The 26,449-nt window shown below is 41.3% G+C and overlaps 5 protein-coding genes across 6 annotated transcripts; 2 read left to right on the top strand and 3 right to left on the bottom strand.

The window, feature by feature from the left end:
* The first annotated feature begins 174 nt into the window (after nucleotides 1-174).
* On the top strand, nucleotides 175-2,626 carry LOC140776075 (pentatricopeptide repeat-containing protein At1g11290, chloroplastic-like). Of its 2 annotated transcripts, XM_073119634.1 has the most exons (2): nucleotides 176-295; nucleotides 564-2,626. In XM_073119634.1, exon 2 carries the CDS (start codon nucleotides 604-606, stop codon nucleotides 2,083-2,085), a length of 1,482 nt encoding a protein of 493 aa, XP_072975735.1. In that variant the 5' UTR covers nucleotides 176-295; nucleotides 564-603; the 3' UTR covers nucleotides 2,086-2,626. The 2 variants fall into 2 exon arrangements, with proteins under 2 accessions (XP_072975734.1, XP_072975735.1); XM_073119633.1 differs by having other exon boundaries at nucleotides 175-2,626.
* A 1,504-nt stretch (nucleotides 2,627-4,130) lies between these two features.
* On the bottom strand, nucleotides 4,131-9,283 carry LOC140775817 (transcription initiation factor IIA large subunit-like). The gene is made up of 11 exons (XM_073119260.1): nucleotides 8,937-9,283; nucleotides 8,654-8,821; nucleotides 8,408-8,560; nucleotides 8,168-8,222; nucleotides 7,984-8,042; nucleotides 7,561-7,686; nucleotides 5,345-5,470; nucleotides 5,198-5,252; nucleotides 4,925-5,103; nucleotides 4,753-4,836; nucleotides 4,131-4,475 (listed from the first exon to the last, which is right to left on the bottom strand). The coding sequence occupies exons 1-11, from the start codon at nucleotides 9,051-9,053 to the stop codon at nucleotides 4,452-4,454; spliced, it is 1,146 nt and encodes a 381-aa protein (XP_072975361.1). The 5' UTR covers nucleotides 9,054-9,283; the 3' UTR covers nucleotides 4,131-4,451.
* Nucleotides 9,284-9,690: 407 nt separating this feature from the next.
* Nucleotides 9,691-11,412, bottom strand: LOC140775818 (protein PSK SIMULATOR 1-like). Its single transcript, XM_073119261.1, has one exon. The coding sequence runs from the start codon at nucleotides 11,264-11,266 to the stop codon at nucleotides 9,890-9,892; it is 1,377 nt and encodes a 458-aa protein (XP_072975362.1). The 5' UTR covers nucleotides 11,267-11,412; the 3' UTR covers nucleotides 9,691-9,889.
* Nucleotides 11,413-12,791: 1,379 nt separating this feature from the next.
* Nucleotides 12,792-18,272, top strand: LOC140775841 (uncharacterized). Its single transcript, XM_073119299.1, has 12 exons — nucleotides 12,792-12,943; nucleotides 13,063-13,152; nucleotides 13,298-13,420; nucleotides 13,492-13,659; nucleotides 13,735-13,818; nucleotides 13,962-14,089; nucleotides 15,289-15,333; nucleotides 15,443-16,021; nucleotides 16,115-16,234; nucleotides 16,341-16,568; nucleotides 17,363-17,475; nucleotides 17,552-18,272. The coding sequence occupies exons 1-12, from the start codon at nucleotides 12,923-12,925 to the stop codon at nucleotides 18,058-18,060; spliced, it is 2,208 nt and encodes a 735-aa protein (XP_072975400.1). The 5' UTR covers nucleotides 12,792-12,922; the 3' UTR covers nucleotides 18,061-18,272.
* Nucleotides 18,273-22,338: 4,066 nt separating this feature from the next.
* LOC140776818 (AT-hook motif nuclear-localized protein 15-like) lies at nucleotides 22,339-23,896 on the bottom strand. Its single transcript, XM_073120687.1, has one exon. It carries the CDS (start codon nucleotides 23,505-23,507, stop codon nucleotides 22,560-22,562), a length of 948 nt encoding a protein of 315 aa, XP_072976788.1. The 5' UTR covers nucleotides 23,508-23,896; the 3' UTR covers nucleotides 22,339-22,559.
* Nucleotides 23,897-26,449: the final 2,553 nt, after the last annotated feature.

The raw sequence follows: 26,449 nt of genomic DNA, 5'->3' as shown, positions 1-26,449 counted from the left end.
TTAGAGTTGGGCCTGGGCCTTGGCTAGGACCGGGAAATGGATGGTCCGTACAGTGTGGCCCGACCTCCTATAAGCTTAATAAAAGCCTAATGATAATCATAATAATAATAATTAACTTTGCATTATTTTATAAGACGGCAACTAAAATTGCCGTATTCGTATTCCGAAGAAATCCGCAACCGTCTCATCTAACAACGGATTCTCTTGTTACGCGTGTGAAGGCGATCGCATCGCATGCGGCGCACCTCCCCTTTGCTTGTATAACGAGACGAGAGCCATAACGGAGAAGATGGTGGTAAGATGCTCCTGCTCCGCCGCCACTGCCTTGCTCCTCCTCTCCTCCGCCTCTGTCCCACCTATGTCTCGGCATCTTATTCCACTTCCCCTATCGAAGACGGCCTACAACTACCTCTCCTCTCTCCTTACGCCTTCGTCCGGGTCCTCTCCTCCGCCGCCAAGTCCTCGTCTTTATCCACCGGAGAGCAACTGCATTCTTCCGTAGTCAAGCTTGGCTTCAGTACCAACCTCTTCATTAACACTGCTTTACTCACTCTGTACTGCAGTTGTCGCAGATTTCGCGCGGCCCAGCAGCTGTTTGACGAAATGCCTGAACGGAACGGAGTGACTTGGAATACTCTCATTTATGGCCACTCGCAATCTCATGCGCCAATCCTTGCAGTTGAATTTTTTGTAAAGATGGCTTCTTCGGGAGTTTCTCTAAGCCCCTCGTCTGTGTCTAGCGTTTTGGTTGCGTGTTCGAAATTGGAGGTTTTGGAGAATGGAATGATGCTGCATTGTGTTGGTTTTAAGTGTGGGTTTGGGTCTAATGTAGTGGTGGGAACTGCGTTGGTGGATATGTACTCAAAGTGTCACGATGTGGGTGCTGCAAGGAGATTGTTTGATGAGATGGCAGTGAGGAATGTGATCACTTGGACAACGTTGGTTAGTGCGTATGCTCTGGAATATAGGCCTAATGATGCCATGTTGTTTGTTAGAGAGATGAGGCAGCATGGCGTTGGATTGAACGAAGTGACTTACAATAGTCTTCTCAGCTCATTCTCGAAGTTTGAAGATTTGTTTCATGGGAGGCAAGTTCATTCTCTTGTGATAAGAGAAGGGTTGGAAGTTGACCCCTATATTGTTGTCACACTGATTACCATGTACTCAAAATGTGGCAGTTCAGAGGATTTCAGTAAGTTGTGTAGTAGTTTCCGTAGCCATGATCAGGTCTCTTGCAACTCTATCATTTCAGGGTTTTCTCATCTGGGAGATGGCGAGCAAGTGCTTCAGAGATTCTTACAAATGAGAAGGGAGGATATCCATGTGGACTTGTTCACCTTTGCGAGCGTCTTGAGGGCTATTGCAATTCTTTCAGCGCTTGAGGAAGGGAAGCAAATCCACGCACTCATTTTCAAGACTGGGCATGCCTCTAATGTATGTGTTCAGAACGGACTTGTTTCAATGTATGCGAAATGTGGTGCAATATATCATTGTAAGCAGGTGTTCTCTTCAATGGACGAACCTGACTTGGTTTCTTGGAACTCGCTGCTATCCGGATGTGCCCAACATGGATTTGGCAGGGAGGCTGTTGCATTGTTTGAGCAGATGAGAATAAACAAAGTTAGGCCTGATGGCACCACCTTCCTATCTGTGCTCACAGCTTGTAGTCATGTTGGACTTGTGGAGAAAGGGCTTGAATACTTCTACTCGATGAAAGAAGGCGCACAGATTGTAGCAGGAGTAGAGCATTATGCTTGTGTTGTCGATCTTCTTGGTAGAGCAGGCTATCTCATGGAAGCAGAATCTTTTGTTAATGATATGCCTATACAACCTGGAGTATCTGTGTACAGAGCTCTTCTTAGTGCATGTCAAATTCATGGGAATGTAGAGATTGCAAAACGTGCAGCTGAGGACCTTTTTCAGCTCTGTCCAGATGATCCTTCTACTCATGTGTTGTTGTCAAATTCCTTTGCAGCTGATGGTTCTTGGGACAATGCAGCTGGGATACGCAAAATTATGAGGGGAAAGGGGGTGAAGAAGAAGCCAGCTTCAAGTTGGGTTGAGAATCGAATAGCTGTTGCATGAGTTCGTGATGATGTTGTTGTTGCTATGAATGCAGAGCTCCAATTGATAACTATGACCATTGTAGAGAAAAAAAAAGGCATCCAATTTTGACTGATGACTTCTACTGAGATGAGTTCGACTGTAGGAAACAGTGCTTGGTTGAAAGAAGAAGGTTCTACATCCCATCTATTGGATATATATATATATATATATATATATATATATATATATATATATATAGTATAGAATGAAATGAATCGTTCAGCATGACTCGCTCTTTTACAAAGCTTGAGGCAGCCAAAAATGTCCCAGGAGAACGGTACAAATAACTAAAGTGTGTATGCTTCGAATTTAAACAGTTTGATGTACTAGATGGGATTGAAAAAACTGATGCAAATAACTTTGAGAGACTTAACCTTTTCAAATTACAAGCTTCACACTGGTTTAGTTGTTCATATGCGCTGTAAATCACATATGGTGTATATGGTTTCATTTACCAATGCTGTGGTAATAACTTGTAAGATTCTGCGTCTTGGCAAGTTCATTATCTATTGAGGTTATATATTTGCATGACAATTCTATTATGCATTTCTACTCGATGAGGCATAGCATCTTGTGATGGTTGGTAGCAAGGGACCGGGTAGTAAGTAGCTTTTTATTTTGTGAGCATTCGGGCTTTTGTTGGGAAAAAAGGAAGCAGTGCATCTTTCTTCTTCCTTGTGGTATGTTTATTACTGTTAAGTACCAATGTTCTATCATATACCATCTTCTAAATGAGATATATTTAGAGATCATAGACCACAAAATCTACGGGGGTTTTAATCGCGCGTATACCACGGTCAAAATGCCGCGTGTGGACTTAACCAGAGAACGAAAGAAAGAACTAAATTAAAAAAATGCCGCGTGTGGCCAACTAGCATCGTCCAAGTACCCAACCATAGGCTTCGGCCACGGATTTTTACTGAGCCAAACAACCTATGTACGTACTCACCACTCCTTTCAAAGCCATCTCCATTAGACTCGGAAGATAGATGACTCCTCCCTTTCTCTCTTCACCCGCATCAGCTTTATTCTTGTATTATATAACTATTTGAATTCCAAACACCCAATTAATATACATTCGATTATTCTCTATTCAATGATGGACGTCAACGTTGCTGCTGCTGCTGCTACAGCTGCTACAAATGAAACAGAAGAATTCAAGAAAATGGGGGCCAAGAAGCCTCCGAGTAGGCTGCAGAAGCATGCCCCGGCGTCCCTCCAGCTCGGGGCTTTCGATGGCTCACGTTCGTGGGAGAAGGGCGACCTGGCGCGCACGGCTATCCCGTTGTTGTCTCCGTTAATTGTCTCTCCGTCGCCGCCGTTGTGGGATGGAGAAGGAGGTGGTGGTGCTGATCATAAGGATGCGGGGAAGGATGAGGATATCAGTCCGCCGCCGCAGCTAAATGGATGGCGGCATCCGGCTTTGCCGGCGGTGGTGATGGAGCCGGTGTCTCTCGTGCCAATTCTACAGTCGCAGTGCACCCTGGTTCATAACGTGCTATGAGCCAATGTTTTATCCGGATACTAATTCTTTTTTCCTTTTTTCTTCTCGTTGGATGTCCAGATAATTTTTTTAAAAGAATATATATATATATATATCTGATGTTTTAATGTTGTGCTACTGGTACTGAGCAGCCCAACCAACGCATAAAATCTTAGAGAAGTGGAAATATTTGGGAGAGAATTATGGATATTCGAGTGTTATAGCTAATGACTGTCGTCTATCCTATTCTCCCCCTTATCCTCTCTATAGGGTCTCTACTTGCCAACAAAAGTAACCACTAAACCTGCTTGCCGACTGCGAAGGAAAAGGCCACCCTTGTAGATATATAATTATCGGTATTTCCCTGTCGAAAATAGATCGAGTATTTAAACTGCTCATCATGGTTTATGTATCCATTCAACAAATTATGGATATGCACATCGTATGAAGCATTCTTTCATAGTTAACTTACCATATGGACTGCTTCGATGGAACCATTCAGCCCATCAAAATGATAACATAGCAATTCTACCATCAACACTTTGGATAATATGACTGCACATCATAATATAATTTCTCATCAATGCCAAAAAAAGATGCCACGATGGCAAAGATGGAAATATAAGAAGTCTGGAATTTGCTAAGACAATTGCTCTCTCATGTCATAGGAAATCAATAGATGCAGCATTTACAACAAAATAATACCCCCTCGCAGTTCATTTGGCGAAGTTTCCTCTTTTCTGAAACACCCCCAGGGCCTCAATAGGGCATGCACTAAACAAATTTTATAACGCCTTTATCTCAAGCCCAAGTATGTTGATATAGCGACAAGGGAAGCCTAAGGAGCTCCCTGGTAGCCAAATTAGAAGTCAAACTCACCTGTGGCCTGCAACAAATATTATTTTTTAAATGAATTAGATGTTTAAAAAAAGACAATTGAAGAAACAACCTGTTAAACAGTTAGGAGTAGGACTGGAGTAGTTGTTGCATCATCAAGATCATAAAGGTGAGGTGAGGATTCTAGATCATAATTATCAAATAACTTGTTTCAGTATCCAAAGCCATCTCAAATATGGGATGATATGAAGATATTAGCAAAGATGTCCCAGAAAGTGCGAAAGAGAAGATGCAGAAATTTTGACCTAATATCCCCTTCTACACACCTTATTGAATAGGATATCCCTGCCATTCAGATGCATTATTCCATCCTTCAAAGTGCACTTCCATCTGCTTTTTGTCCGTGTCACCTACTCCATGCAACAAAAGGAAAGCCATTAAGACAAGCGAGCATTAGTTTAAAATGCTATTCCTCCGAAACATGGAAGCATCAATGACCTTGTCGAATTGCGCTAGAACCAAATGTTGTGTGTTAGGTTCTTCTTCCCCTTGCTCGAGGTCATCTAAATCATCGTCATCGTCGTCATCTTCATTAAGAGGTGGCTCATCGTCATCACCGCCTTCATTTTTTGAAGGCTTTGGTGTGCCAACTGAGGGTGTGGGAGCACGAAGATCCCCTAATAACATAAAACAAGTATAATGAATGTCAGATTAAAAGAAGACTTGCCAAGCCACACCTAGATTATGATATAGTTTAATGAAAATCTTTACCATGATCTCCAGGAGTATTATAGTCTTCAGTTGGGACTCCTTGGAATTGAAACAACTTCAAAATAAGGAAAAAAAAAACCAGTGAGTATGAGATATTTAAGAAAACAAATATGTGAGAACAATTAATGCAATTGAAATTGTCAATACATCATATTCATCATGGATCCCATCCTTCTGAGGAAGCTCTTGATTTGCTCTCACTTCTTTATAGGACAGTCTTTTCTCCATTGGAAATTTGGGAAGATGTCTAGATGAATGTTGGATTTGATTTACCTGATTAATGGAAAGGGAGAAATATCAGATTTCCCACAACATAGCAGCTAAATTAGCATGCCTATTAATAGAAAAACAACATTGAATGCATGAATGAATTTAATATATAGCAGATGCACCTCGTAATGCAAACCACCTGCTGTGCACTTCTAACTGTATATCAAGAGTGAATCGAATTATCAAAGATAAGGCTTTCTTTGGCATCAAATTAAATTATCTAAGAAACAGGGTTTAATGCTGTTGTTCTGTTTCCTTTGAATATTGCAAAAACAGACGCAAGCTAGGTAAAAATAATTTGATTCTTTTAAGAAAAAAAAAATTAAATAATGTTCAATTAGCATGATAAAGTAGAATTAAAAATGGGAGAAGACGCAAAGCTGGCATTACAGCACCGAAAAAGTCACAGTTTCTGCACCAAAAGGAGAAAGAAGAAGGCATGCATGAGGTTGGAAGAAAGGGGGACTACTCCACTAATAGGAAAGATGAAGAGATTGACCAAAAAGACGGTACGACTGCTGGTTGCGAAATAGGATGGGCATTTGGCAAGTTTTCAGATGTGAATTTTTTCACTTCCGTAAAATTAGACAACCCAATAACAAGTGATTCCAACACAAGCATGGACTAGTGTATCTAACCACACTAATCTGCATAAATATGCTTTTGAAATGAAACTGAAGAAAATAGAGAAGGAAATTCTTGCAAAGAACGGCATATGCATAATCCATTGATAAAAGACATTAAATCCAGTGCAGTGACCACTGCAGATGGCACAGATAATTTCAACAACTTTAAGGCAGTTCCGTGTCTCATTGTTCCAGAACTATTTCAGAATGAATTTATCTAAAGTCATAGAGTATAATGCCCAAACAGAGACAATGAAGAACACTCACAACGAGCTGCTTAATTTGTTAAATGAGACAAAAAGTGGAAAATGACAAAAAACAAACATGGGTAGAAATGAAAAATAGAAATCGTGATGAAGGACATAAACCTAAGGAGGCATTAACGTCGGGAGAAAAAAGTGAAGCACTGCGACAGACTACAAATAAATGGACCGCAGGGTTTGCTGTTTGATTGTATGGAAATAGAACTTTCTTACAATGGTTTGCTCGGTCATGGGTGTAGGAGAATAATGCACTAAAATTAATTGGGCCGACAATAGAAAAAGAAGTCTTTATGTCTTGTTACTGAGGACCTCGTTTCAAACAAAAAAAATTGCTGCCTGGGAGCTTTACCAGACTACAAAAATGATTAGGAAGATCGAAAACAAAAACCAGCAGTAAAAATGGTGATTGAAGGTTATAATGATTTGGGATAAATTTGGCATCCAAATATATTGCAACGAATAATGCTTAGAAATAACACTGAAAGTAATATTAGGAAGCAGACAAAAGCTCTTAAGAACTATATTGCACCAAAAAAATTACAGTACATGGTCCATACTTCAGCTGAACAACAGACATGAACTAAAATGTTTGATAGAAAAGGTACTTATTAACTAAAGATATGGAAAGATCTAATAGGAGAACTTTTTCCTGTTCATGCTCTTTCAATTTTTTCTTGAAGCAGTTCACTGGACTGGGGAAACTATAGCATGTTAGTGCAACCAAGACAGCACAAAGTCTTGAACAGTTTCCCAAAAAAAAAAAACAACCCTTCTTATTTGGGCAAATAGAATTAAACTAGTATATACTACTAAAGCACAACAATGCAAGTGATTAGCATCCCTATCACCAACCAATGTCCATGAGAATGAATCAGAAATTACTTCATAGACATGGATAAGTCATGATGAGGCAAATGATTTTGCGGAGCAGAACTTTCGAGAGCAAATTATAAAACTTAAAGCAATTCTTCCGTGGTTTTCCTTTAGATTCATGGATCATCACAGAACACATAAGAGCCTCTTAATTATTACTACTCAGTGCTTTTCATAAAGAGTGAAACAACCATGTTGGTAATTACTTATGATAATCACTATGCCTTGTGTTGGTAAGAACTGAATAATGATGATAATGACAGAAGAAAAAGAAAAGTAAAAACAAAAGGGTGAAAGTAGCATGCCGTGATATACTAATTTTGGCCAATACCTCTGGTGGAGAAAACTCAATTATTGCATCACCACTTCCATCTTGTTGTGGCATATAACCACCAGAAGCTGGATGAGAAGGATAGTCATCCCTCTTGCGCTTCCCAGAAGACGGCATGAAAAAATCCTGAAAGGCCACATATGCAAACTCCAATTTAGACTTCGGCCCCTCGATAACCTACCTTATAAGATGATAAGATATTCTAAAAGGAAATTATAATTTTGTTGGAATGTATCAAGAACATTCTGTGTCAAACTTCTGAAAAATAGATTTGCACAAACTTCTGAAATTGTTCCATCCAAAAGTTTCTCCAGGTAATAACCAAAAATTCTTCAAAAAGCAAACAACGGGACAAATGTTTACTGACTCTAGCTATTAGCATGGTATGGCAAACTCAAAGCAAAGGCTCAAGGAACGGTGTACCTGAGTCATATTTTGATGGGGACCTCCTCTGTCTGCCTCTTCACGCCCTTCAACATAAGCTGGCATTCATCACCAATTAAGGACATCTCATTACTCTCAGCACCCACTTCAAGATGCTATATAATCATAAGGTGAACAAAATTTCAATTTGCATAACTAAATCTACAAGGTACTTTGTACTCACCAACATTAACATCAACCCCCAAAGGCCTTTGGTTCATCCAAGGAGAAGGTGATTGCTGAGAAGAAGTCAAACCAAATATCAATGAATCGAAAACCATCTACCAACAAAATGAAACACTACCCAAGTACCCACTAGTTGCATTCATTACCTCTGCCGGCATACTACCATTTACCATGTTTAACTAAACATAAAATCCTACAAGCAATGTTACTTCATCCACCAATCCATCAATTACCGTACCATGTATGGACTAGGCCTTCCACCTTTGAGATCAGTATTAGTCCTCAAATCATTCAACGGAGACGGTGCATAATCAGAAGGGCCTGTTGGAATGTTATACATCCCCTGATCTATTCCTGGTAACGGAGTTTGAATCGGCGTCTGCAATGGTGTCTACACAACTCAAAGGAACCAACTTATTAGAAATGTGAATCAATCCCAAATACTAAATCAACTTCCGAATCGCAGCTAAGAATGAGTGCTCACAGGCGGAAACAGCATCTCAGCCGTTGGGGTCTCGTACTCCTCCGTTGGGCCCTCGTACGGCACATTCAGATCATGGACCGGGGTGATCGGTCCGCCCGGCTTCGGGATCGACGATCTATCGATCGTGCCGCTGATGGCTCCACACTGCATCATCTTCATCTCCCATAACTGGAATTGTCCAACAAGTCATCGAGTAAGACAAGGAAACGAAATCCAACCAGAGAAACGGGCAAAGCCTAATTTTCTTACCATAAACGGAAAAAAGCTGAGAGGAGGAGATTACCGCTTGGAGCTCATTAAGAACATTCTCTCCGGCACCGTAACTGATGAACTCGTCTCGCACCTTGCTGACGACGTCGTCGATGACATGGACATAGACGTTGGAGACGTTGCTCGCCATCGCCCCCAAATCGACAGAGCTCGGGAGGGATCGCGGAGAAGCAGAAGACCGTGGGAGTGATAGGAAGGAGAGATGAATTCGAATCGGAGAAGAAACGAGAGTAGATTCGACGACTCGAGAGGGTTTTGGAGGGTCTAGGGTTTCGAGCTCCGCGATGAGTGGGGCGGAGAGAGAGAGAGAGAGAGAGAGAGAAGGGGGCGGGGGGAGGACGGGAGGGGTCGCGGACGAGAAAGCTGGAGTTAAGAGGAGAATATAAATAGGTTTGCATCCGTGAGGAGAGGTGGGGACACGTGTCGACATACGGGAGATACTGAGGCGGGGATGCGGCATCCAAGAAAAACGAGCCCAGGCGACCGCCATATATATATATATATACACACACACACTCTCACACATGTCTATGATAGAGATCTGAGGAGGATTCCAAATCTTAAAGCATCTGTTACTCGAGTGGAAGTGGGTCACGTACAGCCATTGGCCAAGGCTTGTGGACTCAACTGCCAACTAGGCCCAATATTATGAATCAGATGGCCCAGAGTAATAATGTTGGGTTGCAAATGGATCAAATGGTTAGTAAATTTTTGGAAGACCATGGGCTTTTATAAGTACATCTAGAAAACAAGAGGGGGGGCTAGGATGGAGCAAATAATTCTATTCAATTTTCTTTTCGCACACCAGCTACTCTTGACAACTTAAACGAAGAATTGAAGAAGGAAGGAAATTTTAAACAAGAAGCCAATACCCGCATATTCCAAATCAACGACAAAGATTTATTTACAAGAATTCAGGGACCAATTCGTATACAGCAACCCAATAATGCATCAAACTTGTCTTCTTCACGACCCACGTCGTTGTTCATGGTACCAGCACATGCAACTGAGACCGACGAGCACCTCCACCACCGCCGCCTCCGTCTTCTCCCTATCCGCAAACTGCAGCGTTTGCAGCATCAAAGCTCGCGCCTTCATGTCAAACCTCTGTTGCCTGTCCATGTTTCTCTCCTCGTGCCACCTCACCGTGTCCCTCGCCACCGGTCCCAGCCATCTCACTATCCTCTCCACCGCCTCCTTCCACCCCGCAACCATCCCCTCGTCCGCCTTCGGCGCCGCCTCCTTCCTCCACCACTCCCTCAGCTTCGCCTTCACTGCCGCCCGTACTCTTATCGGGAGCATCTCGTACATTTCCTCCCTCGTCGCCGCCTCGCCGTCGTCGGATTCCACCGCCTCTGACCCCAAAGCTAGCACCTTTTCCGCCGCCACGATCACGTTCGCGTACCGCAGCGCCATGCCCGAGCCCCCGACCGATGTCGGAGAAGGTTGTAGAAGCTTGGAGAGATCCGAATTGGGCTTCAAAATTGCATCTTTGGGCCTGGACAGGGGAGCCGAGAACCTAATGTCCGCGGCCATGGCGAACGGCCGCTCCAATGGCCCGGAGGAGTGCATCGTTCTCGGGCTATAGTGTCGATACCGGCTCGTTAACGAGGGCAGACCGGGCACGAATTGGGCGAAAACGGAGCAGATACGAAGTAAGATTGCGAGAACCGAATTCACCATGAGCCCCACCGCTTTATCGAAGGTCTCGCTCCAAAGCGACTCCTCCATGAGGCGCCGAACTCTTTGTCGCTGGGTTTTGAGCTCACGCCGTAACGGGATGGCCGGATCGGGCTGCTGTAATGGTATCGGACCGCTGAATCGCTTCCACTGCTCCATCTTCCTCTCCGATTGTTCCAATTCGTTGAGGGTATCCATCTCAGAGTACAGCTTTGCTGTCACGGGGACGTACCGCTCCATTTTCTTGACTCTCTTATCGTAGTTCTTGGCCAACCCGACCCGATCGAGATCAGCGAGGCCTCCGGCCTTGGCATCGGCATAGAAGCGCTCGAAACCGCGTGGGATGGCGGCGCTGCAGCGGAGGCCAAGGCGGGCTACAGCGGAGGCGGCGCGGTCGAGATCGCCGACGAGCTCGGCGCAGGCGAGGCGGAGGAGGTGGGATTGGTCGGCGGAGACGAGGTAGGCGATGCCCTCGGAGCGCATCGTATCGGATCGGAGGCGGCGGAGCTCCGAGTCCGATAAGGAACGGTGGAGGGAGATGAGGCGAGCCATCGTGGCGGCCGCCTCGAAGGCGAGGATCCCGAGGCAATCGGACCTTGTCGGATCCGAGCCGGAGACAAACCGCGCTCGGAACCCGGATAGCCAATGCTTCGGGGCCACCATAGAATAAGAATAGGAAGAAGAAAAGAAACTTATCTCGCCTGTCTGGTTGCACTTATGCAAAGAATAGGAGTGGAGATAATAAAGGGATCGTGGATTTGTTATATGCTTCTCGGCTACTACGCGGTTGGTTATTCGAACAGACTTGACACGGGAGGAGGAGGCAGCATTAATAATAATGGGCAGGAGAGAGAGGAGAGGATAAAGCGGAAGACGTCAACGACGGACGGATAAGGGAGGAGTTTATCCACGCTGGATTACCGTTTCATCGATGGACAGTAAGTACCAAGTAGTCCAAGTAAGTATCTCCGCTATTCTCGTGGTATTTGAATAAGTTTCATAGTTAATTAGGTCGGCACGTTATAAATATAGTTAGCTTTCTTCAGTAGACGGCCCAGTGGATTTGACTAACTCAATGCTCAATTAAAAGACAAGAAAAACAAGGAATAGCTAATGAGCTAGCTATACACAACTAAGCTTAATTAGGTCAAATCCCCACTTCTTTAATTTGTATATAATCCTTCCAATTATGGAGGTTAGCAATGGCCAATGGGCTTAGTTGGAAGTTGCCGACCTGCCGTGTACTCTGCTGTTTTCACGTGCCTCGTCAAACTTATTACACATAGTTTGTTGGTTGAACTCATCATTGCAAGGGCCAGCAAGTTCCAGTTTGTCTCCTCCCTCGGACTCAACCCAACATCATCAAAAAAGTAATGTTTCCAGTTTATTTTACCTCTTCGATCCTTTCCTAGTAATGTATAATTAATTTGAGTTCCTCCTCTAATAGGGACATAAATTTTTGTGTTAGAACTTGGAGGAAAGCTCCAGGAAATTGAGGTAGAAATTTCATGTCGACCTTTCCTTTTCTGAATTGCTCATGCCCATGGACTGTAGTTGTTGTGGCCTGCATTTTGGACTGAATCGGTCAATTGCAACGCAACATAAAAATAATCTTCTTCTTTTTTTTAAACAAATAAAAAAAAAAGTCATAACCACAGATACAATACTTAATAATAGTTGAATTAGTTGAAATAGTTGCATAGTTGGAGCTCGAGTAACTAACTACTGTTGTTAAACGAACTTTATGAAAATGGATTTTATATTGCACCTAAGATGAGTTGATTGCCTTAAGTAAAATTAAAAAATAAATAAATAAATAAATACTTCAGTTTGTCTAGGTTGAGACTAATAAGGAATTAGTCAAAAAAAAGCAAAAGGGGAATAATTATATTTTGTGAATCAGAATATTGAGCAACTAGAAGACAGACAGCGTTGTCACATTCAAAGTTTGATCTCGTCGGGATAAGAATTTTAAGGTGGATTATATAATAATAATAATAATAAGTTTGATTTAGCTGAAAACAGTATATCAAATTCGAAGGTTTCCTGAAGAAATAATCTTATATGAATTAGTAAGAGAAGATATTATGATAATGAATTTGAGAGAGAGGCAGGCTAAGGTGTAAGGCCCGTGACCCAAACCGACTAGAAAGCTCACATTAGCCCAAATATAGGCCCATTCGATGAAATTCCAAGGTTGCCATTCCGCAAGTGTGCTGGATCTTTTGAGTTTCGATAGGCTTTCGAGCGAAACCCTTCTCCTTGCTTAGAAGCCGTTCCGAGTTCTTCTTCTTCTTCTTCCTCAAACCCTAGACGACGATGTCGGGCGGATTCTTTCGGGTAGGCGAAATCCTACTTTATTATTTCCTTCCCCCTTGATTTCTATCTTTGCTCTCAGTTTACTCGTTCTCGAATCGACCTGATAGGGTTTTGAGCGGTTTTATTGTCTCCGATTCCAGGGTACCTCTGCGGATCAGGACACTCGCTTCTCCAACAAGCAGGCGAAGCTGCTCAAGACTCAGAAGTTCGCAGCAGAGCTTGATCACCTGGTCAGTGCTCACTCTTTCGACTAGTGTTTTAGAGGATTGGAGAGGCTGATGTAATTTGAGCGCTTGTGAGGGGTTTCTATACTTGAAACCTTCGTCTTGGTTAAAAGTTGAGTTTTTTTTTTTTGAGTGTCGTGTTGATCTTTAGGTGGATATGACGAAGGTGAAGATGGATGTGATACGACCATGGATCGCAACCAGGTCGACCGAGCTCCTAGGATTCGAGGATGAAGTCCTCATTAACTTCGTCTACGGACTTCTTGATGGAAAGGCAAGTTTTTCAGTTTCCAATGACTCATCTGGAGTCTCTTGTAGGTTTATTAATTGGAAATTTTCATACAGGAAGTGGACGGGAAACAGATACAGATTCAGTTGACGGGATTTATGGAGAAGAATACTGGAAAGTTTATGAAGGAGCTTTGGAGCCTCCTTCTCAGTGCACAGAAAAATGCCAGTGGAGTTCCACAGCAGTTTTTGGATGCAAAGGAGCAGGAGACTTTAAGGAGAAAGGTATTTATACTATATTTCTGTTATGAGTACTGATTTGTCTTGCGTTGTGTTCATCGGGCTTTTCCTTTTTCCTAGGTAGAGAATGATAGGATTACTCAAGAGATCCAGAAGAGAAGAGAGGAGGGAAAGGAGGTAGAACAGGAGAGGCCCAGGAGGATGGTAATTTGAGTTTTCTGAGCTGAATTGCTTTACTTGTTTGAAGAACTATTTGTCGTGACTTTTTGTCTTTCTGATGCCATTCAGAGCTAGCTTCTCCGATTATTTGGGTTCATATCATTCTTTACCTCAAACTACTGCTGTAGGACGGGGAGTCTGACAACCCGAGATCTTCTGAAGCTGCTGTTCCCACTTCGGCTACAAAGGATTCTAGTACTCACCTAGACAAAGAGAGAAAAGTGAACAGGAGGCATGGTTCAAGGTCAAAGAACCGGTCAGTATTCAAATGCCTTGCCGCACTTATGTTGTTATTTTGTTTCTTAAAACATTATTTGTAAGCATTGGCTTGTTCCTTCGTTTTTCCTTTTTCTTCTCTAGTGGTTCTCAAAATGATGAGCTCGTTTGGATTTGCAAGATTTATGGACAACCGGTATCATGTCTGGACTCATAATGTTGCAACAGGCTCTTCTGCTACTTTCCTGCTAGGATGTAGTATTTTTTATGAATTTCCTATGATAGGAATCAAAGTGAATATTCACCTTTCTTCCCAAAACGACAGGAGGCAAAGTAGAGCACCTTCTGATTGTCTGCAGATATATGCGTTGTGTAGTTGACTCACATTCTTCTGCACATATCATTTTATCCTTCTAGGTTCACCATCTTGAGAAGAAGGTTTTGATATAAGGAGTTGATTTTCTTGAACCAAATTTTAGATACACTATTTTGTGAATTTATAATATTTCAGAATATTGGCTGCTGAACATCACATGCCTCTGTTGGATATTAGTTTGTTAGCCGATGGAGGATGCCCTTTATTTGTCTACCAAGTTTATTTGTTGTAAATTTAGACTGCACTACCTGCATATATTTGCATCTATCAGTGCGCATTCATGTAGAAATCGGGTCAAAGTAGCGTCACAGTTTTTGTGGATAGCCACTCTGTTGCTTTGTTTTTCATTTGAAATACTCACCATATAAGCATGTAATGTGTGTAAAGAACCATAAGGTTAATCAAAGAACTTGCCATTGCCTTTTATGCTCTCTTTCATTTTCTAGTTCCAACTGAAGTTCTATTATGTGAAAAGATACCTTTTTTTTAAAAAAAATCCATCTGTTATCAGGCCAGACAATTCTCATTGACATCTTTTTGTTAGCATTGTATGTGTTTCTAGTTAATTTAGTGCATATTCTATTTTTTCCAACTTCAGTCATCTGATAGATCTTTTTCCAGCATGTAGGCATTTTCCACTATTGGTTGTAGCATATGATTTTTACAAATGGTCTCATAAGGTAATTTTTTGTTTAAAATTTTATATCCTAAGGTTTTGGTTTGACACATTAATTGGATGGTTACCTTATATTGGAGATTACAATGTTTTTTATGCTTACAAGTTACATGTGAGTCAATCAAATGAATTTTTCTGTCATTGAGCTAGTTTTGTGCATGAGCCGAATTATTTATTCTCTTCTTAGGCATTCTGGATCTCCAAGTTCAGATGATCGTTCTCCTCTTCATAGGTACAACCTTTTTCCTGGATCGTGTTATATGTTCCTTTTGTTTTCAAATCTTGTTTCACTTTCTAAAATTTCAGTCAGAGTTGCAAAATGACTCCCTTTTCTTATTCAGGGAAGGCCATAAGTCAAGAAGCATATCTGTCTCACCACACTTTCAAAAGCGATCTGTTTCCCCTAGGAGGCGCTCTCGATCTCCAACTAGATGGTCCCAATCATCTGATAGGCGGTACAGATCACCACGTCATTCCATATCTCCTCGCAGGCATTCACCCCGCAACAATAAGTCACCTATGAGGCGAACATCAGCCCGTGCTAGGAGAAGCTCTCCATCAATATCAAGAAATAGATCTCCCTCTCCCTTTCGACGCAGATATCCTTATGCACAAAGAAAATCTCCATCATACTTGCGTCGCAGATCACCTCCTGTGTGGCGGAGGCCCTCTCCTGCAACTCACAAGTCTCCTGTTCGGCAAAGGTCCTTGTCTTCAGCAAGTCGTGGTTCATTGTCTCCAACAAGAGACATGTCCCCTTCCCCAATGCGACGCAGGTCGCCAATTCTAGCAAGACGGCGGTCCCCATCCCCTTTGAGGAGATCTCCTCAACCTGGGTCACCAGAGTATCGAAAGAGGTCACCTATGCCTTCACCTAGGAGTCGTGCTGCAAACCCTCGTATCTTTCCACGAGAAAGAAGGTAATGATGCTAATAGGAGCTATGTACTGTTCTGTTTTTTTTTTCTCCTTATGTGGTATCTTTCCGGATGTTTGAAACTTGGTGCATGTGCAGGACTAGAAGCCCCTATAAGAGTCAGAGTCCTATACGTCCATCTCGTAGTAGATTAAGTGGGGAGCCAGATAGACACACAAATGGTGATCATTGTAGTAGGGATGAATCCATGTCTCAAAAGTACTAACTTTCACATTTCTTTTTGCATGGCTTGTTTGTCATTCATATTTGGATGAGAAATTGCAAATAGTACACCTTTCTTATTCCTGCTTTTACAATCTGTCAGGAGTCAAGAAAGAAGATCATCTGCTTACCATACTGATGATCGTCCTGCTGAGAAGCACAAAACTTCAGAGTTTATTACACAGAAAATGCCAATAACTTTGAGGTCTCCCCAGCGTGACTCAATTGATGAAAAGGACATCCATAACAGAAAGCATGCTTTACCTTCAGAATTATCACCAAATCTACCAGAGTTCCCTACAAGTTTGGAAAATTTTCCAAGGGATAACAGGTACCTCTGATCATCTATTCACTACATGTTTAATGTATTTTCTAGTATCCAGAGATGCTGATTAATATTATTGGTTGGTTGTCTGAAGATCTTGTAACCTTAAGAGTCCTGTTAAAGACACCAGGAAACAATTGGATCATCATGACTTCCCAGAAGCAAGTAGAGAAGAGCAACAGTAGTCGTGCTAGTCTAGCGTGTTATGTTGTAGTTTGTAATTCTTCTTCTTTGACGACTTTTCTCATGGTAAAGAATGTGCCGAAGCAAACAAAAAGGTGTGTAGGATTGATTCGTCAAACAGAAAAAATAAAGATTTATCAAATGTACACCAAAAGGTCTTGGCTGATCACTTTGGTCTTGAAGATTATTGTCCTAATAGATCAACTGAATATGATCATATTAGAGCTACCCAAGGTCATCCCCATAGTCTAAGATTTTAGAAAGACGGGATTTGAACAGAAAAAAAAGTGATTATTATTTATTTTTACTTTTCACTCATTTTTCTCTTGCATATGGTTTTTCATCATTTTTTTCTGCCTCTCTTTTGCTTCTTAACCAATAAATTTGATTTTAAAAGAAATACAAGGTACGAGCTCATTCTATCATCTGTTTCATTTAGGGTTTTGTACATTAATGCTTTAAAAGTTTACCTGTCAGTTGAGTGGGGCTTCAACTTTTAATGTATAGTTTTCCTAGTATGGAGAGTCAGCTTTCTTTGCTAAACAACAATAAAATGAATTTTTTGAGCCTTTCTTTTGTGTTTCTATAATGATGTGAGAAGCATTCCTTTGTGGCAGTAATCAAAAGAAATTTGTACGTCAACCTTCAGAATCATCAGAAGAAAATGGTTCTAGAAGGAGAAAAGAAGAATCACATTCTCGTGAGGGTGCCTACGGTAGGAATCAATCTGGTAAGTGACTTGCTAAAGATTTGTTCTCGACACAAGAAAGGATAATAATGAGCTATTCATGGCTTGGCTTATGCAGTTAATGTGGGAAAGCAATCTTACTCAAAGGAACTGGAATATGAGAAAGGCTCTGTTAGGAAAAATGTTGATTCTGATTCTGAAGAGTCTGAAATTCATGAAGATCATGGTATGGAAAAAGGAAGGCACAAAAGGTCCAATAAGCACAAAAGATACGTGGATGATATTTCTGGGTCTGATTCCGGGAGAGATGATAAGGTGAAGAAGAGGAGAAGGAAGGAAGAGAGGAGGTTAAGAAAGGAGGAGAAGCAGCGGAGGCGTGAAAAGAGGCATCACAGAAAGTTGGAACGTCATACGAGCAAGCAAAAATTAAAGCCTGTGGATACCGTCACCCCCCCTTCAGATCTTGAAGAAAAATACCATACTAATGAATCAGATGGTGAAGATGTCATCAGAAAAGGTTCTAGCATAAATGATGCAGAAGGAAGAAAACTTGACCACAAAAGGCTTGAGGTCGAGCTACGAGAAAAGGCACTTGAATCTCTTAGAGCAAAGAAATCTAGTTACTAAGTTCCGCTTGTTATTTATTTGTTTTTCGTTATGAATTTTCATTTAAGAGTTACACTTTGCGAGAAACTGAGGGATTCGATTAAACAGCGTGTCGTGTAATGTATGCCATGTTAACTGTGGCAGTTGATACATGTCCGTAAACTGAGGATTTCCAAAGATGTTATCTTGATCCAAATTTGTCCTGATGTAGCTGCTAGATTTACGTGGTAATGTCTGGTTTACTTTGTTTGTTGGCATATGGAAAGTCTTAATTACCTCCAAAAATCAACCCTAGCTATTAGCTGGTGAATATTTTATTCTCTTCTAAGATACCAAAGCTCTCGTCATAAGGGGGTGATGTGACACTATTGCCCTTTGGACTTCTGGCTACTCAATAATTTCGAGGGAAGAGGCAATCCACCGTCGCTACAGTCCGACTTTTAGCTTAAGACCTATCCAAAAGATAAATTTAGATTATATCATTGCAAAAATTTTAATAAGATAGGTTATCTTCTTCTTCTTTCTTCTCTACTAACTAGTCTTCTTGAATAAGGTAAGGTATTATCCTGTCCTTATTAGTGTATCATTGAAACGTTCTAATCACAGACTAGATTTGAACATCCAAAAGCAAAACTGTTAAGGTGCATGCATGAGAAAGTACCGAGCAACTTGAGTGAAAACAATCAGTCATCAACTTCATCATCTTCTTTTTTCTTCTTCTTCTTCTTTTTCAAACTGTTGAAAGATCCATAACCCAATAGAAAACCAACCCAAAACAAACAAAAAACGAAAAGAAAGAAACAGCTGCTCACATTGAAGAAGCCCTAATGACTTGGTCCCCTACTCTCCCTGTTCACAGTCAGGTCAAGAATCCTGTAGCCTTCTCAGACAAGTTGCAGCATTTCTCCCTCTCTCTCTCTCTCTCTCTCTCTCTCTCTCTCTCTCTCTCTCTCTCTCTCTCTCTCTCTCTCTCTCTCTCTCTCTCTCTCTCTCTCTCTCTCTCTCTCTCTCTCTCTCTCTAATATTGCAGAAGCTGCACTGCCATAAAAACAACGACGCACACAGTTGAATTCAACGATGGATGCCACGGGACAAGATCCATTCAATCGAGTTAGGCAAGATGGCCCATTTGTTGCACAGAGGATAAGACTAGTGGCACGAGGTGATTCCAGCCCTCACCATTACCTTCCATGCACCTCATCTTTCATGTGGAGCCCACTCACCTAACCTTCTTCAACTTATCTCCCTCTTGCCCATCATATTTCCCTTGTTCTATGGTTGTAGATTGGCCAATGTTGTTTACATGCTCCTACTAATCCTATATTTTTAAGATTTTAGATCATCTATTTATCGGGGCATTACATGATCTCAAAAAAATAAAAAATAATAAAAAAATTAAAAACCCTGATGTTAATTTTCTCAATGAACACTTATCGTATAGATGAGTTAAAATAAACTCTAGATGCAAAACAATCTTAATATATTTTAGTTTCCAAAAGTACTATATTCTATTGTCTGCTACTAGATTAAAGTAACCCATTATGTTTTAAGTTATTAAAAGCAAACTGCAAGATGAATATCCATATGATAGGTAGGATATGAATGGTCTTATATTTCTTGGGCCATCTGATGATTTTAATTAGTTGACCCACCTGATCATCTTAGGCTTTCCTTCTTTCCTTTAGAAAGTCTGAAATCTTTCTTCATCGATGGAGTTGTTTTGTCTATATACACGTATCATTTATCGTTATCAAACTCCCAAGCACTGACCCTTCCGAATATAAATACTTATTTATCTCCAAGACCCACAGAAGTCATTAAAAGCGATATAAGAACCACTCCCCAATGTGACAGAAGTTTATTATACTGGGGGAAAAAAAATCTTCGAGTGCAGCCAAAAATGGAAACACTAGGGAAGATGATGCCCGTTAGGTTCTATTGACTTCTCGTAGCTGAATGGATTCTGCATGTGCTCTTTGACTTGAAAGCATTTTAGATAATTATGCTGTGTACTTTGGTTCATGTACCTTCCTCCTTTGGATTCTTTGAGAAAGACAGCAAATTATTTTTAATGCCTTATTATTGAATGATTTCAAGTTCTACGCCTTTGCTCCTCTTCCATGAACGAGATATATATATATATATATATATATATATATATTTTCTATGTCAAAGTGAAGTGAGACAAATTTTGGTATATATATATATAATCGACATCTACAAGAAAAGCTGGATTGAAATATACAAAAGTATTACACACAAAATACTCACTTTCCTAATAAACAGCTGCTTATTATTAATTTGTTACGCATTAAAAGTACATGTTAATTATCTAGCTGCGGAAATTAAAGATAAGAGAAATATATTGCAGTCAGTTTGATCTCTGAATTGAAGTACTCTTATATAGGTAAGATAAGTATACCCTAGTTTAAGGCATCATCAGCTACAAACTATCTGTAATCAATATTTACATCAGAATATAGGCAAAGTGAAGAAACTTGATACAACTTGTGAAGGTGCTAATATATGTTCACACATGCATATTCCTAAGATGTAAAGTTTAAGAATATGGTAGCCATTAAAAGGAAACTGCTGCACCACATCATAATTAAACAAGTTTCTTTGATGCGCATGGAATTATTGTCAACATTTCTGATGTACCAAAACAAAGGGATGATCAGAAGAATCCACCAATTAACTTTAACAATGCCATGAAGCCTCATTCAGATCAATAAAAGATGTAATGTGAACAAGCTAGCTAGCTAGCTAGAGGTATGTGGAAATTAGTTCAAGATTCCAGTGGCCCAAGCAAAATTTGAATTCCTAGCCTACTAATATCATTGCTCATATCATGAAACTCAAAGATAAAACTAGACAACCAAGAGGATGAATCAAGCATGCACATTGAAGTCCCGACATAGATTTATACAAATGTATTCGTACAATAACAATGCAACAGTGAGCTCTTCATATTCTAGAGTCCATGAACGGAAGCTGAAACTTATTAAAACAAACTACGAATACTTTTTACTGTGTGCATCCTATATATCTCAATGACAATTGCGAACTTATATCTTAAAGGATGGCGTTCATCTCTAAGGCAATTGCTAGAATTAAGTTAGAATGCAAAAACAAATACAATCATCACAAAGAAATACTGCCGATCAATCTAAGTACTGAAATTCTCAAGTCTAAAACCCCAAATAGCACACCTCATAGTATTCTTGTCAAATGAATTAGTAGTCTAACGCAGAACGTACATGTCCAAACTGCATGTTGCAAATATGCAGGGCCCTTAATTAAGAAGATGGAAATAAGACACCAATACTAATTTGATTGGGATGCAACAGAACCCTTGTCTAGATGCTTGACCTTAATAATTAACAAAGGTAAATGCAAGGCAAAAGGTCACCTTGCCCAACAGTACATTGAGGTGATTAATACTGCAATGAGTCAGTTCTAAGTCTTCATCAATGTTCCCTTTGGACCTACAAACTCACCTAATGCCAGTATCCGTCCTTTCTTTAGGTAAAAATAATATTGCCTCACTTCAAGTATGATATATAAACTGAAACAAGACTAGAGTTTTCGTGCTTAAGTGCATAACTGGATAGACACATGAAATACTAGCAACGAATTAAGTGGGAGTTGGACAAGTTGTTAGAAGGAAGGAAGGAAATGGGGGTGGTTGGTGGATGCTAATTTGTCTGACCTAATAGCGAGACGTAGCTAACTTTCCTTAATAGGCTAAACTTTCCACGGCATAAAAATTTGAAGGACCCCATGCATGAGTGAACGTCTGCTCTCTTTGATGTGAAAGCGTGCTGCAATCCAAACCCTCACAACCCCCTACACTCTCGACAGAAATAGAAAGACACAACAAGTTGTAGCACAATACAATACATTGCATCAAGACTTTATATAAGAATAAACCTCTCTACAATCATTATCCTTCCTAGTTCCTACCTAGCTAGCCTGCCTCCTCACCCTTCATGAACATATCCCACAAGAAATCATCGCAACCACAGTAACCAACCCAATCTTTCTTTTATATATCCTTTCCTATATATATATATATATGGGTTATTACTATTTTCATCATTTCTTAACATGCAATAAGCTCTCATATGCAGTCGTGATCATTTATTAGAAGGGGCCCAAACAATTACCAAATATCACTATAATGACCAAACCCCTTCCCACCAACCCATCTCCACCACAGTACTCCAAATTTAATTAAGCTCCATGGATATACATATAAAATATATATGTATCGAAATTGAGTAACAAAGATTGATATATGGTTGAGTAAATATTGAAGCAATTAATTAAGACAACCCTATATTCTAGAGCTAATGATACATAGTTATGCTTACAAGAACAATAGATTAACGACATGAAAATTAAGATGAGCGCACTACTGAAGCTCCAAAAGAGTACTATTAATTGCTAGAGATAGGAAAACAAATTTCATACCACACTAAAATGGAGGATGTTTTAATTTTGAGAGGAAGAAAGACTTAGTAGGATGGCGGTGGCCGCGGACCGGCGGAAGCCCAGGCGCCGAACACCTCGTGCGCCAACTGACCGTTAGCAATCAGATTCGGCGGCAAGTTATATAGCGGCATATCTACTGCTGCGCTGTTCATTCCTCCCCCTCCTCCTCCTCCTCCTCCTCCTCCTCCTCCTCCTGCGTTCTGCGGGACCTGCATCACCTCCGACCCAGGTGCCGCCGCCGTAGCAGCCTCGGATTCTTCGTCGCCGAGTGGCAACCTCTCGTATGTTGCGTTTGTGAACGTCGCCGCGATCACCATCACCGGCCCTGAGGCGACCAGCTCGCCGACGACGCTACCGCCCACGACCTGCCCCTGCCCTCCGGCGAGGTAGACGGCGAGGCCCGTCGCCCCCGCGGGCGAGGGAGCCGGCAGGAACGCCCCGGAGAGCGACAGGATCTCGAACCTCCCGTGGAGTGTGACGACAGCTCCGGGAGGCGCGGCCGGCTGCCGGAGGGTGACGTTGGTGACGACGCCGCTGCCGCTGAGGACGGATACGCCGCGCTGCCGGCGGCGGGCGAAGGCAGCGATAGCGTCCATGATGTCCGTGCCGGACGCGATCTCGAGCACATGAGATCTTAGCGCGTTGGGGCTCTCCCGGGTGATGATGATCGGCGGCTTGGGCTTGTTCTTGGATCCGGGCGGGCGGCCTCGCGGGCGGCGCCCTGAGGATCCGGATCCCATAGCAGAGGTAGGGTCTGCGGCGGAGGGGGAGTGGTCGTCGCCCGGGTTGGAGTCGTCGAGGTGGTTGGTGGTGTTGCTCCCGCTGCTGTTGGGCGTCGTAGGATTGGGATCGCTATTGCTGTTGTTGTCTCGGCGGAGAGGGGAGAGGTGGGTGAGGTTGTGGTGGAGGTGGAGCGAAGGAGGAGTGACAGTGGCGGTGGAGGAGGTGACGACGGGGTCGACACCTCCCATGCCTACGCTGCCTGCCCACCACCTGTTCGCCAGTTCTCCTCACTGAGTAAAACCCCTACTACTAACTCAACTGTAGAGATCGATGTATATATAGATAGATATGTTGAAGATAATTGACAGCCAAACCACTCTTCCTGCTATATACTTGGTATTCCCTCCTCCTTCTTCCCTTATCTCCTTCTCAGAGTCAAAAGTCGCGCCCAAATGAAGCAAAAGCGAAAAAGAATTTCTTTCATCCACTGAAGAATTAAGCTATGCTACTATCTATCAATCTATCTATCTATCTATCTATCTATCTATGCATCTCTCTCTCTCTCTCTCTCTCTCTCTCTCTCTCTCTCTTACCATATATCCCTTTGTTTGTAACTAATCTAAGGCATAAATCAATCAAAAGGGATGAGCTGGGGATGGGGGGTTATAAGTAATAAGCAAGCTAGAGCTGGGGAGATGTGGGGGGTAACGTGCGCATGAGAAAGTGGGGGCGGAGTGCAAACACGCCACTGTCTCGAGTCCCGACACAGTATCCGGTGCCAATTAAGGTCCGAACAACACCACCCCCATTATATTTAATTTATTAATCCATTTAATTAAACCACCTTTCACCACCCAATACGTATCCTAATTAATTCCTTTTCTAATCTAATTAACCGCCCCCCTTACTAATCCCTCGCTTTCCTCTCTTAACCCTGTTATTAAATATATATATATATATACCTATGTTCTTCTCTTCTCTTCTTTTTATAACACTACCACAAAATTTATTTATCCACCTTTTTTTTTTTTTGTGTGTGTGTGTGTGTGTGCATTATATTTAAATTATCTTTTGCTCTTCATCTGAATGAAATAAATAAATAAGTAAAAGTAAACCGTGTTGGAAACTAAGGTCTGAATCTGCTGGTCTAATAATAGACGTTTGACGTGATCGTGTCTGGTGGGGGAGTTAGATTAACGCCGGCGACTTTTGCCACAGAAAGTTGCGTGCTATGGCAAGCGTTGCTTGCTTTTGGTTTCCTTATCGTTATCCTTTTGAAATTCCTAATACCGGACCACTTCCAACTCGGACAATGGAACACCTTCTTTGAACAGGTCTCTTACACACGAACAGATCTCCTTATCCACCCGAATAAGCAAGCATTGAAACTCAACCAAATAAGGAAACGAAGAAGGAGAGAGGAAGGAGAAGGGGAAGGGAGGGGGTTGGAATGATGGGGACCCTGCCCATTGGCCTATTGACTCGAAATCTATAATTGGCCCCCATTGATACCTCTCCCCATTCCTGATATCGACCAACGAGTTGACATTTGGAATTGATGTGGGTGTTCTGATTCCAGTGTGATGTGAACGCACCGAGCCACAAATTTTTTTTCTTTTTTTTTTTCTTTTTCCATCTACATGCATATATGCATTATAATATAAAGTACATATCCAAGCTGCCATGGACAAAAAATTGTGGGCTTTTTTTCCAACTCTTTTGCAGAGATCCCGGAAGCGAAGAGGGCCATTAAAAGAGTGGGAGTACTGGGCCATTAATGGTGTAGATTATGCAGAGCAAACAGCGGATAGACTGTATCTAAATCTATATTATAATACAAGAGAAATGCACGTCGTGTCACATGGTGTTAGGGAACAGGAGGTAGACAAAGTAAATGGAGCCCCATTTAATTAAAGCAAGCATTAGCCGTCCACTTCTCCAAAGCATTTTTCTTAGGGTATATAGATGCCTATCAACCAAACTATCCAATACCCAAAATATAATCTTTTTTTTTTCTTTTTTAAAAATAAAATTAAAGTATCAGCCGACAGTCAAACATGGCCGGACGACGCCGTGAATTTAATCGTATTCTAAGCACTGAGGCATGCATATTATTATTATTATTATTTTTATAATGTGCGTAAAACTCTCTCGGAGAAGCAGAAGAAGAGGAAGAAGAAGAAGTGAAGCGAGTAGGAGAAATTATTTAAAAATCAGTACGTACGGGGACGCGGGAAAAGGAGAGGAAAAAGAGGAGAGAGAGATAGAGAGAGAGAGAGAGAGAGAGAGAGGAATTCCTCGGGAATCGTGGAGGAGTTGTCCGAAATGGGTTGGCTTTGCATGTAGCGTTTGGGAATTTGGAATCTACGTGGGAAAGGGAAGAACTACCGAGGGAGGTGAATGAATCGGACACAGACAGTTCGGATCAAACGGCACGCATGCCCATGGACTCGCACCTGCAGTGCACGTTCACCCCCCTAACCTATGTTTACATAAATATTATTATTATTATTATTATTATTATTATTATTATTATTATTAACCTAGGAAAGAGGTGATTCCTTTTGCTTCCTCTTTATTCCATCTTTGTACAAACTCCTCCTTTTCTCTTTAAATAATCGATTCAAATATCTGCTTATTAATTTATTGATTATTTTTATTAATCTACAATAATATTTTTCATTCATATTGTAAAGGAGGGGTGCCATGCCATGGCCTCTGAAGAGGGCCTTTTTGCTTGTAATGTTGTAGAACAACAAAGTATTGAAGTTTGAGTTAATAATGCATAGCAGTTGAATTGACTCACCAATTTACCTTTCTTAAATTACAATCTCTGACTTGGTTCTATATTTTCAACCTTCTATCATAGTTTAATAATTCACAATATTCTTTCATTGATCAATATTATCTTAACCGGCTAGCATGCTATCTTCCTCGGCCCTCAGTCTCTATCTCAACATTTAAAATGAAAACAAAAAAAATATATATATATCCAGAAAAAGTTATCTGTTGTACTTAGTCAATTAGTTTGTGTACCATTATATTTAATACAAAGAAGATTCCAAAGTCCCAACCTGGATCAATCTTGCTTTAAATATTTAGTTGCTCTAAATAATTAGGATGGTCCTCTTTTTTAAGTGGGGAACAATACAAAACCCTTGGAGAAATATTTTTTCCTACCAGACTTGAA

This window comes from Typha angustifolia, chromosome 14 (assembly GCF_048772165.1).
Source record: "Typha angustifolia cultivar Huaian chromosome 14, ASM4877216v1, whole genome shotgun sequence".
Taxonomy (NCBI): domain Eukaryota; kingdom Viridiplantae; phylum Streptophyta; class Magnoliopsida; order Poales; family Typhaceae; genus Typha; species Typha angustifolia.
Note: the sequence above shows the minus strand (reverse complement) of the source record. Positions and strands in the feature narration are given on the sequence as shown.